At 39.9% G+C, this 14077-nt stretch overlaps 1 protein-coding gene across 12 annotated transcripts; it reads left to right on the forward strand.

The window, feature by feature from the left end:
- The first annotated feature begins 515 nt into the window (after positions 1-515).
- On the forward strand, positions 516-4314 carry LOC116189142 (SUMO-activating enzyme subunit 1B-1). Of its 12 annotated transcripts, none has more exons than XM_031518675.1 (11): positions 516-634; positions 973-1068; positions 1207-1258; positions 1509-1704; positions 1920-2002; positions 2123-2239; positions 2602-2652; positions 2788-2857; positions 3428-3531; positions 3610-3714; positions 3914-4314. In XM_031518675.1, exons 2-11 carry the CDS (start codon positions 986-988, stop codon positions 4022-4024), a joined length of 972 nt encoding a protein of 323 aa, XP_031374535.1. In that variant the 5' UTR covers positions 516-634; positions 973-985; the 3' UTR covers positions 4025-4314. The 12 variants fall into 12 exon arrangements, with proteins under 12 accessions (XP_031374535.1, XP_031374536.1, XP_031374534.1 ...); XM_031518676.1 differs by having other exon boundaries at positions 539-638; XM_031518674.1 differs by having other exon boundaries at positions 542-803; positions 970-1068.
- Positions 4315-14077: the final 9763 nt, after the last annotated feature.

Raw genomic sequence — 14077 nt, forward strand, 5'->3', positions numbered from 1 at the left:
ATCCGATCGTTGCGTTTGGATTTTGAATATTTTTAAATTCAATTCAACTTTACTTATTTCAATTCAACAATATAATTATTATTTAATCATTATTTTATCTTAATTATATATTACTTTTTCACACTTTTTCTCATAATTTAACAACACAATCGTTACTTAATTATTACTTTATTTCAACTATTCAATATTTTTTCATACTTTTTCTCATAATTCAACAACACAATCATTACAAATTAATTAAAATAAAAATTCAACTGTAAATCCAAACACATTGTAACATGCTCGCGTTTTGGGCCTGTCCTTGCCTTGCCTAGTACTACTACTCAAAGAAGAAAACTGGCTGTGGCAGGGAGGGCAGGCAACAATCTAGTCGTGCACATTGGGCTGGGCCGACCCAGGAATAGCTATGCCAAGCCAGGCCCTATGATCCCACTGGCCAGGTCCAATTCACAGTCAGAGCTCGAATCGCCATCTGATCGGAGGCATAATGGAAATATCTTGCATGTATAAGTATTATCTTAGTACAATTACAAACAAGGCCTAGTAACGCTCTCGTGGGTCTTGTCATTGAGTGCTGCTGAGCTGAGCTGAGCTGAAGAAGGAAAGAAAACTAGGAAAAGGAAGGAGAGACTCTGCAAGTCAAAAAAATCTTTCTCCTTGTATTTCAACTTTGCTTTGAATTTTTTTTTTTGGGGGATTAAATTAGTATAGAAGGTTTTCCTCGAAGTTCCGTCCATCCGTCTCTCAATTCAAGAAATTTTCTTTCGAGCTGCTGCCATTTCTTCTCGTTTTCGTTTTGTGCGGTAATTTTTAGTTCGGGTAGTAGTATGTTTCCACTAATCAGCTTTGGAATTTTCTTCGCTCTTTCTGTTTCTGGGATTATATACATTAGATTTATTTCCGGCGTGTTCCTAACGGCATAATGTAATTTATATTTTATTTTTTGAGAAAACTTTTCCTACTTTGTAGCAGGTTGCAGTTGGGAATGGAAGGGGAGGAGCTTACAGAGCAGGAAACTGCTTTGTATGATCGCCAGATTAGGGTTTGGGGTGCTGATGCTCAAAGAAGGTTCTTTCCTTTTTCTCTCTATTGTTGCTTTTCGCTTCACAGCAGTCTTATAATTAACAAGGCAAAGTGATGGAGCTTCTTTAGTCGTTTTTACGATGTTATTTATTTTTCTTAATTCCCGATTTCATTATGTTTTAGGTTGACAAGAGCTGCTATCCTCGTCTACGGAATTAATGGAGCTGTAGCTGAGGTATTTCTTTCAATTTTATATACTACTGCTGCTACTACTACTATATATATGCGTCTCTCTGTGTGTGTATATATGTATACATATATATATATATATATCATTGCCCTTAAACCCAAACTTAGTATTATTATTGTTACTACAATAACTGCTTCCTATTGAACTGATAGGGTGATTTTGAATGCATTGATCCCCAATCATCTGTCTTTCGATTTATTGTAATTTATCCACTGGTTTCCATTGTAATGAGTAGTTCTGCAAGAACATTGTCTTGGCCGGAGTTGGAAGTCTGACATTGGTCGACGATAGGGGAGTCACTGAAGAAGCTCTGTCTGCCAATTTTTTGATCCCTCCCGATGAAACCCTTTATGAGGGCAAGTCGCTGGCGGAGCTTTGCTCTGATTCTTTGAAAGACTTCAATCCCATGGTTCGTGTTTCAGCCGAGAGAGGTACTTCCCTCAATTACAATATCTAAAATGAGACAAAACAGATATAGAGCTCAAAAATCTGCCAAAAAAAAAGAAAAAGTCCCTGACTATTATTGCTGATAGCTGTTCTTTCTTTATGTAGATAGATATACACATAAATAGGGCGGTGATACTCTGACAGTCATTGCTGCATTACGATGTGAAGATTCTGTTAAAATTGACTCTCCTATTTGTAGCAGGTGATATATCGGGCTTCAGTGGAGATTTCTATTCAAAGTTTGATGTCGTTGTTGTTAGTTGTTGTACTCTCACTACTAAAGTAATATTTCAATTCCTTTTAGTTCTTTCTAATGAATTTAGCATGCTCATGTGCTAACCTCGCATTTGTTTAGCACGCATCCCTTCTTTTCCCATGATGATGTCCTTTTCTTTCTCACAGAAACTGATCAACGACAAATGCCGAAGATTGTCCAAGCGCGTGGCTTTTTACAGTGCAGATTGTAGATATTCAAGTGGAGAAATTTTTGTTGATCTGCACAGCTATAAATACACAAAGGTAGTTCTTAGACTTGGTCTGTGCCCAGTTTTGGCATCAGCTTCTTCCCACGTATAATCTTGGTCTATTAATAATTTAGAATCTGCTGCATCAAATGCATTCTTAAGTTTGCTCTTTCTGTTAGTTCGATGAATGACAGTGGTATCACCAAAGCTGCTTGCCACGTGCATATATCATCAGTAATAATGTAATTTTTTTGTATATTCACTTGAACTTAGCCGGTGTGCCATTTTCATTCGATTTATCAATTTGAACTTCTATTGGAGATATCACTGTGAAGTCCTGAGTGTCTGGCTTAATGCACGTAGTCTGTAACTTTACTTTGGAAGTGAAGATCGCTGACTCCTTTTTCATTCCGACAGAACAAACTCGATGAAGCTATTGAATGTGAACTGCAGTATCCAAGTTTTGAGGTACGGCTATGTTATTCAATGCTGAACCACCTAATATTTTGGTAAAATGAGGACAAGATAATGCTGGTATTATGGTGATCTGTTGAAGATAGATCTGATTGAGATCATGTCTGAGCTTATTGTCCTCTCTCCTAGCAGGAAGCTACCGCTGTTTCATGGAGTAAACTACCTAGGAAAATGTCAAAGCTCTATTTTGCTATGAGAGGTATGAGAAAGTTTACTTTGATGCAGCGGATCATGGAAATTGTAAATTATATAAGCTAGCATGGGAAATTAGACTTAGCTGGACTCCATGATATTTCTAGCCTACTGATTGCTGTTGATGATGGCCTTAATCTTTATGTTTTTTTAAGTTGAGTTAATATAGTTAGGCTGTCTCTTAAATATCTTCATGCTAGTGAAAAATGCCAGCACAGATGGCATATACTTTTTCTGGAAATGCCCTGTTTGGATTCCCAAACAAAATATTTCAACTCTAACTTTAACTCAACACACTACACAACAAAAACACATATTTTCCAAGTCAAAAATTTTAACTTTAACTCATCACACTACACAGCAAAAACATACGTTTTCCAAGTCAAATTTATAATCACATCTCATTTGTCCTTTTCCACAATCAAAATCAAAATCAAAATCAAAATCGAAGTTACTTTAACTCTGAAACCAAACGCACTATTAGTTACTTCTGTTCCATAAAGCTAATACCACAGCTATACAAAGTGACTCTAGCAAGCAAAGAAAACTCCATTTACCTTTATTATTTTTCCTGCAGTTATTGAAAAGTTTGAAGAGAAAGAAGGCCGTAGTCCAGGTGGAGTTTCAATTACAGATCTTCCCGCTGTTTTGAAGCTAAAAAATGAGCTGTGTGAGGCTCAGGTATGAAGCACAGAACCTGTTTTAGCATACAAAATTATGGCATGTATATTAACATACTCCGTGACTTTGTGGTTGCAGTCACTTAAAGAATCTCAAATTCCCGATGCTTTATTAGAAAGACTAGTATCAAGTCAGATAGAATTCCCGCCTGTTTGCGCCATTCTAGGGGGGGTCCTTGGACAGGTACTGTATTGTTTCTGTAATTAATCTTTGCTTTTGATTTGCTGTACAACCCCCGCCCCCCCCCCCCCCCCCCCCCCCCCCTCCCTTTGCCCCGGTGATAAGACAAGGGGATGAAAAAGGAAAAGGAAACCTTTTGTAAGTGATGATGAATGCTTCCGTAGATTGATGCGGGTCGCCATTTTTGCCTTTTTTGTTTTAGGAGGTAATCAAAGCAATATCAGGCAAAGGAGACCCACTGAAGAACTTTTTCTTGTTTGATGCTTTTGACGGGAAAGGTGTAATAGAGGACATATCGAGTCGTGATGCTTGAAGCTCCTCACAGATCACCGAAATTCGATCAAGGAACCCGGAACTGCTAATTATAGTGCTCTGATTGTTTTAATTGGTGACATGGGAATAGTTTCTCTTGGACCATGAGTAAAGCTTAAGCATGTTGTGATGGCCTCTATGGGATCTGTACTTGTCATGGATGTTGTCGGGATATATTTTACTGGGCTGAACCAAATGGTCACCTGAGATTGTAGTAGTGTCACAGAAATGATCTGCAGGTGCATTTGAATTATATGCTATTGCGAGATAGGTTGGCGCTTTTTATTTTTATTTTATTTATCTTCCTAAGCCTGGTGAGAAAACAAAGTGTGGGTATGGTGGACTTTGGACCTGAATTATGATAGGTGGTAGTTGAGTATGATGCGCTCGCCTCCAGATGCGGGCGGCGAGGGGAGGAGCAATCAGCTTGTTTGTCCCAGATTAAAAAGATGAGATGAGATGATCTGGCTTTACAAAGATGATTAGGCTGCGTTTGATTTGTTAGTGTGATTTTAAAATCATGATTTTGATTTTGATTTTGATTGTGGAAAAAGACAAATGAGATGGTATTATAAATTTGATTTGGGAAACGTGTATTTTTGTTGTATAGTGTGTTGAGTTAAAATCAAAATCATGATTCTAAAATCAGCCTAACTTTTCAAACGCAGCCTAGAGTCCTTTCCTCCATGGAAAGCTGTAAATTAAGTTAGAGCTTGGAGTCTAATGGCTTTCAAGTATTCATTAGATGCAAACGTCCGTGAGATTGGAAAACTTCTGCAGGTTTGTTTATTATGGTACAGAAATGGGAATGTGGACAGCGTGAGAGGCATGGCATGATTTTTTTTTTTGATTCATGGGTTTTCGTTGTCTTTGGCTGTAAAATGGGAGAGAGAATTAGAAAGGCGTGTTTTTGAGAGAGAGAGAGAGAAGGGACAAACCGATATGGTCGAAGCTGAAAGCGGTTATGTGATGATTGAGATCTGACAGAGTGATTGAAATTGGATTAGAGATAGATAGCATAATGAATATGTATGTATAAATATATGTAGGAATGGGGGCACACTTTAATTTGAAAAGCTAATAATTAACGGAAGCAGAGTCATCTTAAAAGAAAAGGCAAGGCGGAGACGGAGACATGGACGGGGACAGGAGTATCCCCACCTACTTACTACTTACCGATCGACATCGCAGCCCCTACAGAACGAAGGCATTAATAATAATAATAATAATAATAATAATATTACGATTGACAAGCTGAAGGAGCAGTTCTTTCCTGCATTCGGAATGAGTCTTCGCGGATTCCTGTAAGAGATCGAAAACGTATATATGCAACCCCGTATTCCTCCTCCATTCATGTTCATGGACAGACAACTCGCCAAGACCCCTCATGGCCACCCTACAATGCATAGGCATCCCCACCACGGCCACGGTCACAACTGCCGTGGGAGGTGATGTGTGATGACTAGGAATTGTGACTTGGCGGCTGTAGATGCAGTCAGGGAACGAAGAGCAGCCACTGAGGGTAGGTGGCCGGCTGTTGGGGACCCTGGAGGAGGACGAGATGTGGTGTGCTTTGATTTAATGGGCTGGGGGGAAGTGAAGCTATATATGAGAGCTTCGTGTGATTTAGCTGGCCAGCAGCTTTATAAAAAAAGTAGAGATAAGGAGAAGTGTGACCATGGTTGTCAGAATCGCGATTCCAATCGTGAAATCGTACGATTTCTACTATTCAAGGGCTGGTGTACGATTCCGATTCTAACCGGTGAATCGGAAATGGCTGAATCGGTATGGAATCGCGAGTTGGGTCGGTGAATTGTGGAATTGGTCCGATCCAGATGATTCCACAATTCGGCTCAAAGCCCGCAAAATTGGGCGGCCCATTCACCTTGTCGGGTCGGATTTTGGTCCTCCTCCTTCCCTTTTCTCTTCTCTGCTCGGACTTGGGGTCGAGAGAGAGAGAGAGAGAGAGAGAGAGAGAGAGAGAGAGAGAGAGAGAGAGAGAGAGAGAGAGAGAGAGAGAGAGAGAGAGAGAGAGAGAGAGAGAGAGAGAGAGAGAGAGAGAGAGAGAGAGAGAGGTGGGCCTGGCAGCTGCTTGCGGCAGCGGTTTCCCTTTGTCTTACTAATATAATTATTATTATTATCGGCAGCAATGGCAATTGCATGATGAGCGAGCTGGAGATAATATACTGACTGCATGATCAGTAATAATCAGGGACGAGTCCAAGTGCTTCCACTCCCAACGTAGATGAAGAGTTTTTATAGGGACTTAAAAATTGATTAATTTGATGATGAGATTTTTATTTTTTATGCGACTTAACTAGCTAATTGATACCTGTGCTGTGGAAGATATATATGTATGTATGTGCTGGGTAAAGGGGGAAAGAATTCTATCATAAAACCGCTGAGAATTCTATCTTCAGTAATCTCTGTCTTCTTGTTCTAGCTAGTTCTAGTTCTATTTCTATATATATATATATATATATATATATAAACATCCATAGTGAAAGCAGCTTTTTATTTGTAATTCTTTCGAAATGAAATGGATGATGATACACTATCCATGAATACGATACAAATGTAAATCAATCAGATGGAGGAGGATATCAAACCAAACCAAACCAAACCAAACCCAGCCCAGCCCAGCCCAACCCAACACAACCCACTTTGTTTTGAGATAAGATTTCTTAACCAGAAAATATTCTTAACCTAACCTTCTGAGCCCAGCCCGCTACTCTTTTACTCTACACAATGATATATAACATTCCCTTTGGGCTGCTCTCTGTGCTCTCTCTCCCTCTGTGTCTATTATATATCGGCAAAGCTCATCGGCTGTTCCCATCATAAACGATTCTTCCAATCCAATCAGCAACTAAGCAAGCAAGCTGCCCGCAACGGAACGGAACGGAACCAACAAAGGTAATATAGTGGTTCATCCGTTCGTTTGTTTGTTCGTTCAACAATTCAGGTTAGGAAAGAATCCTCATCTCATCTAATCTCATATGCGGGCGCGCGTGTATATACACACACACAAATTCGATCAAAGGTGCAACTTCTACACAGTATGTTCATATGACTTTGTACAGTTGTGATGGTCGATCTACGAAGGCACACATGCATGCTTCCAATGAATGATTGATTAATAATAATTCTTTACTGTAGGCCCATTCATATTTTGAATCAAGATACGGGCACTGATTATATATATTTACATTTATATAATCATTAATGAGGAACCTCCAGTTGTACATCGTTCGCATCATGCGTTGCATCCCATATATTCCCGTTTTGGACCCACAAAAAGATGGGCTCTCAGGAATTTTGAGTACTAATTTGCAGATTCTAAGGTTTATGAACCGACAGACAGGATCTTGTCCCGTGCCTCTATCCTTAATTATATATTTTTATTAAAATCAATCATGCATATACATACATACATATATATTTATTTATTTTGGTGTGGACACATATATATGTATAGTTATTATATCTACTTTATTAAATATCTGTTAATGCCTAATTATTCATCAAAATGTAAATGCCTAATCACAAATTAAGGATCCCACATGCATGATGGACCACTCCAATGATAAATGTATATATCCCTGGTCGGTACCCATATATATCTTGTCCTTTCTATTTTTGTTTGGATGGGGCCTATAGGGGGGCAGCATGCAAAAACCTAAAACTGTGCATCTGGATCGAAAAGGGAATCGCAAACCTAGCTGATGGAATTAATTCCACTACAATTAATTATTCAACTGCAATTAATCAGTCGTGGATATGTATACATGCATATATATGATTAATTAATGGCCAAGAAAAATTTTGGGGCGGCCTTATGAGGAAAGCATGCATGGGAATTACACTACAAAAACCGAATCTAGTGGAGTCCTAACTATAAACAATCTATAAACGAGCGGCATTTTCATATATATTGGGGGGCGGGGGTGGCTTGGGGGCTAGGGCTAGCTCCATTCCATTTCCATAGATTAAAAAAAAAATTATATATGTCAATCATATATAACGATTAACGGGGCATCGTATTCCCTTACCACCTAGCTAGCAAAATAATCTCACCAATTATGCATGTGCGGGGCCTTTTTCAGACGCTTATGGGACACTTGAAGTTCTTTATTTGTTTATTTTTTTTGGCCAAACAATTGAACTTCTTTTATTGTGCCATTATTTGTAAGTTCGTTTTCATTTATATGTTTTAGATCGATGATGCGTCAAGCATGGGTTTCTATATGATAAATTATTTGTTGGTTATATATATATATATATATATATCTGTGTGTGTTTATGTACACTGTAGATTTCTGTCCAAGGATTACAAGTAAGTACATAAATACAGATATTAATAATATAATCTTACATTGTTCTTAATTAGATAATACGATAATCTTTTTTGTGGCTGGAATACTTCTCCATCTATCAATAATTATATCAATCCTTGCAAAACGTATTCCTTACAAGCATTTCCTACGATATATAAGTTTTATATATAGCGTACTCAACCTTATTGTTTTTGTACCTTCACGTGTCATGTGAGTTTTCTTTTGGATTATTTTCCATTTGTTTTCCCGGTAGAATGATTCCTTCTTTGAACTCTGGAACGAAGGTATACGTACAAATCATTGCTATATGTGGCCCGTATTGCACTGAAAATCTGGCTTTTTATATGTTATATACACAATCTTGACATTCAAATTCAAAATAAACAAAAGCAGGTGAAATCACATGGATAACTCCGGAAGACTAGCTCCGGCTTCAACCTCAATTGAACAGAATGAACCACAAATACAGAAAAAGAAAAAAAGAAAAAAAGAAAAAAAAAGAAAAGGATTTTACGTAGTAGGGACGTTATTCCTTTCAGAGAGTATACTGCTGCCGACTAAGGTCACAAAGTAGATATACACAATTATTCGGTATTGAGAGACAGAGGCAATCGAGGAAGAGAGATGATTGAATGAATGGACAATAGTCAAATCGTATTGATAGATCTTAGCCACCTTATATTGACCAGTATACATCAATATAAAAGAAATATCCCACAAATCTAGCTAACTAATTAGGAATGATAAGATACTATCCTAAAGTGTAGATAATATACATTAATACATAATATACAAGATATTCTAGAACTAGTAAACCGTAATACTTCTTCTCAAGTTAGAGCGTGAGGATTGCAAACGCCCAACTTGCTGAGAAGAAAACGGAACATATCTCGACCCATAGCTTTAGTGAAAATGTCCGCCAATTGATTCTTTGTGGAGACATACATGGTTGTAATTGTATTTGACTTGATGTGATCTCAAACAAAATGACAGTCAATCTCAATGTGTTTTGTGCACTCATGAAAGACTAGGTTGGCAGCAATGTGAAGAGCGGCTTGGTTATCCCATAACAATTGAGTGGGTCGAGTAAATGAATCACCGAGATGGGACAACAGGCTACGCAACCAAATAACTTTGCTCATTGTAGCAGCCATAGCCCTATATTCGGCATCAGCAGAAGAACAAGAAACTGTGGTTTGTTTCTTCGTCTTCCATGACATAGGACAACCTCCAAAAGTTATCAAATAGCTTGTAACAGAGCACCGCGTCAAAGGACAGCTGGCCTAATCAGAATCGCAAAATGGAGATATCTCCAATGAACTCGGACAAAGAGAAATGCCCTATCGGGGCGGTTCCTTGATGAAATGTAACACCCTCATAGTAGCATCCCAATGAACTTGTCGAGGCACCTGCATTAATTGTGAAAGTATTTGGACTGAATAAGTGATCTCTGGTCTTGTAATGGTAAGATAAGGAAGACGTCCAACAAGACGATGATAATGTCCTAGATTAGAGAACAAATCCCCTAAGTCAAATGCAAGATTATGATGCTGATCCATGAGAAAATTAGAAAGGCGTGATCCCGACATTTAGCACTCAAATAAAATGTCGAGAGCATACTTCCTCTGGTAGAGAAATGACCCGAATCCACACAAGATACTTCAATGTCGAGAAAATATCGTAAAACACTCAGGTCCTTAATATTGAAGCAGGAGCTAAGGTACTCATTGAAAGAATCACAATGACTGGATGAGCTCTCGACGACAATGAGATCATCAACATAGATATGGATAGCAAGGAATACACACCTTCTCCAATATGTGAATAGTGAATGATCGGCTCTAGACTGCTTGAAACCATAACCATTTAGGGCATTTGTCAACTTAGAGAACCCATTTTGAGAGACTTGACGTAGTCCATATAATGACTTCTGAAGTCTGCATACCTGTCTGAACGAGGTACAGGCGAGGCTTGGCGAAAGCGGCATATAAACTTCTTCATGTAAGTCACCATGGAAAAAAGTATTATGCACGTCCATTTGATGAATCTTCCATCGTTTGGCAATTGCAAGGCAAGAAGACACAGAACAATGACCAATTTGGTAGTGGGAGCGAAAGTCTCATGAAAATCTACTTCTTCCACCTGCGTAAAACCTTTTGCCACAAGACGCGCCTTGGAGCGCTCAACAGATCCATCGGCGTGGTGCGTAATCTTGTAAACCCACTTATAGCTGATAGATAGGTCTCTTACCCGGAGGTAAGGAAGTGAGTCCTAGGCACAATTAAGTTTAAGAGCACTAAGCTCTTCATCCATAGCCGCCCGCCATCGTGGGTCTCGGACAACATCACGATAGAACTGTGACTCGACATCAGAATCTATGGCAACCAAGTAAGACACATATTGATCAGTAGCACCCGGATAAGAAAGAAAATTACGTATATGATAAGGCGTACTTGAGGAGTTTGAGAGGGTCAGTGAGCTAGAAGAGGGTGACGACGGAGTAGTGTGTGTGATTGTATGACAAACAAAATCTTTAAGATACATGGGAGGACCACAAAGTCTGTCCGAGCATCGGAGGCCATGGGGAGGAGAACTTGACTAAATAGAAATGGAGTTCTAGTCACGAATCGGGTCGCGAGCTGAGCTGGGCGAAATTGGTTCGCGAACATTAGGTGGGCAAACAGTCGGGCTAGAGTCCACTGGGCTGGAGTCCGCTACACTGTTCGTTAGGTTGATCTGTGGCCCAAATTAAATAAAAGCCTGATCATGCTCCCCGTAACCATCAGGCAGTATAAATAACGGAGTGCCCGATTGATCTCTACCTAGATTCTCTAGTCTGGTGGCCCGTGTCAAAGGAAAGATGTCTTCATAATATTTCACGTCCCATGAAGTGAAAATTCTCTGCTATTGAATATCATAAACTTGCCATCCCTTTTTGCCATAGGGATATGCGAGCTCGTTCTTGAAACTTGTCCTTCGATTGAGGTCAAATCTGCGCATAGCATAGAGACCTAACGACCCTTAAATGCGAGTACTTCGATGGTTTTCCAAACATTACTTCATAAGGGCTCTTTCCTCCGAGTACTCGCATTGGAGTGAGATTAATAAAGTAGGTTGCCGTCAATAAACAGTCCCCCCAAAATGTAATTGGAAGCGAACCTCCGATGAGCAAGGCTCGGGTGACATTTAGTATATGTCTGCGCTTTCTCTCGACACGTCCATTTTGCCGAGGTGTGTCAACATAGGAAGTTTGATGTATGATATCGTATTGCACAAAAAAACTCCTGCATACTTCTGGATGAAAATTCTGATCCATTGTCGATACGAACAATTTTCACGATTCGATCAAACTGATTATGAATAAGATTGCATAAGCTTATTAGATGTTGACGAGCCTCTGATTTCTCACGTAATGGTTAGAAAGTAACTATGCCTATAACGTGATTGAGTTCGATAAGGTCCCCATTTATTCACATGCACAAACTGAAATAGAAAACTCGCTTTATTCATACTGTTTGGAAAATGAGACCTAATTTTTTTGGCCTTATGACAAACCTCACAATCCTTATTGAAAATTCTTCCTACGAATAAACGGAGTCTCTTGTGCCACACATATTTTGTCACACTGACTGTAGCTTGATTCAAACTTCATGATGTTACACAATGTAAATGGTAGACCCCCCTTGAAGCTCATCGATTCCAATCATTCTCCTCGACACGCGGTCTTGTATGACATATAAATCGAAAGTGAATATCACATGACAATTCATCTCATTAGGTAATTGCGAGACATAAATTAAAATGCAGTGAAATTCCGGAATAAATAATACTTCGGACAAGATGAAAAATCCGCCTAGGCATGCTGTCCCAACTCGGCTTGCATTGGCTGATTTCCTATTCGGTATATAAACCAGCGAATTCCAATTTTAGGGGACGAATTCATCAAATAGTTCTAGGCTTATAGCAGCCCGTCATATGCCTAGAAGCACCAGGATCAACGATCCAGTCGCTCTCGCAATTTACAAAATTGAGAATATTACCGGTCTGAGTTTTAGCTTCGTCGTCGAGTCCAGACATCGAGAGACGATGAATTTGCTGGATCTGGGCTTCGAAAAAGGGCAAGGCAGCAGTCTGGCCCAAAGGACCTGAAACGGTCTGGACTGGGCTCATGTTTTGAGCCGCGAGATGAGCCTGGTCACTCCAATGGGTTCTCTGCTTCCTTCCGCCTCTGTTCTGTCGTCCCAGCCTTGTGCCCACCATTTGAACGATTCTCCCAAGCAACCTGCTTCTGATTGTCAGATGAAGCAGCAGGTGGTCTTCCATGTAATTTGTAACACGTGCTTCTTTGTGTGTCCAATTCTATCGCAACAATCGCAATGAGGAAGGGAACAACTGTTCTGCCGATAAATGGGCTTGGCTTCAGTCGATTCCTTTGCTAAATACGCTGTCCCCTGATTATGAGCTACACTTTTCTGCCTTTCATCTTGAGAAACCATATACAAAATCCGATTAAGCGAAGGAAAAGGTTCAAGACTAAGACCGAACCGTGGAGAAATCCGAATTCAGCCCCATTAATAATTCATGAGCCTTCTCTCTGTCATTGTGCTGCCCTCGTCGTGCCAAAGCCGCAAACACACATGTGGTCGCCTCGAGAAGGTTATCTCTCTCGTCCCAAAGCCCTTTGAGTAATGAATAGTACTCCGATACAGATCTGCCCTCCTCACTTAACGAATATATCTCGCTCCTAGTCTGATAGATGCGAGTCACATTCCCATGAGAAAACTGGTGCCTGAGGTCGTCCCAAATGGTCTTCGCATTCTCGATGCACGCTACACTAGGTTGAAGGTTTTTCTCCAACGAATTAGCCAACCATGTGGCTGCCAACGAGTTGACCATGAGCCACAAAGGCTTGTTCGGATCTCCTTCTGGTGGGGAATGGTCCCATCGACGAAGCCCATCTTGTTCTTAGCAAGGAGCGTCATCCTCATTAGACGTGACTAAATTAAATAATTTTCTCCATTTAACTTGCAGCCAGTTGATTGGAGTCCCGTGCCATCAGCTGAGGTCACGGTATAAGGAGATGCCAAATTTAACAGGAACTTGAGCTGCCGCAGACGGAAGTTGAGCCGGTGGGAGCTGATCGCCGGAAGGGATCAGGGGAAGCTGATTGCCAGGAGGGAAATGGCCGCTGCTTCCAAATATGGTGAACAATCGAATGATTCAATCCGTCAAGAAGAGAGGATGATGAGAGACAGAGGCAATCGGGGAAGAGAGATGATTGAATGAATGGACAATAGTCAATCGTATTGATAGATCTGAGCCACCTTATATCGACCAGTATACATCAATATAAAAGAAATATCCCACAAATCTAGCTAACTAACTAGGAAAGATAAGATACTATCCTAAAGTGTAGATAATATACATAAATACATGATATACAGGATATTCTAGAACTGGTAAACCGTAATAACAATTAATGTCCAGTGGAGCAAGTCCAGATTTTTCCGAGAGCTTAACTAATTATCATCTGCATGCGCACTAATATATATATATATATATATACATACATACACGTATATAAAACATAAATGCGTTTATTTGAACGTGATGAACTGGTGATTGACACGAATGGGCCCCCCCAACTATGCCAGGTGGCCTCAAGTTCTGTTTATACGTGATGAACTGGTGATTTGATACGAATGGGGGCCCCGCAA

Source organism: Punica granatum, chromosome 8, assembly GCF_007655135.1.
Source record: "Punica granatum isolate Tunisia-2019 chromosome 8, ASM765513v2, whole genome shotgun sequence".
In the NCBI taxonomy this organism is placed as follows: Eukaryota; Viridiplantae; Streptophyta; class Magnoliopsida; order Myrtales; family Lythraceae; genus Punica; species Punica granatum.

What these genes read in the sequence shown, in the direction of transcription:
- LOC116189142 (XM_031518675.1), top strand. Translation starts at nt 986, where the DNA reads ATGGAAGGGGAGGAGCTTACAGAGCAGGAAACTGCTTTGTATGATCGC. An exon ending in ACAGCTATAAATACACAAAG is followed by an intron (nt 2,240 to 2,601) that starts GTAGTTCTTAGA and finishes TCATTCCGACAG; the next exon opens with AACAAACTCGATGAAGCTAT. An exon ending in TAGGGGGGGTCCTTGGACAG is followed by an intron (nt 3,715 to 3,913) that starts GTACTGTATTGT and finishes TTTTTGTTTTAG; the next exon opens with GAGGTAATCAAAGCAATATC.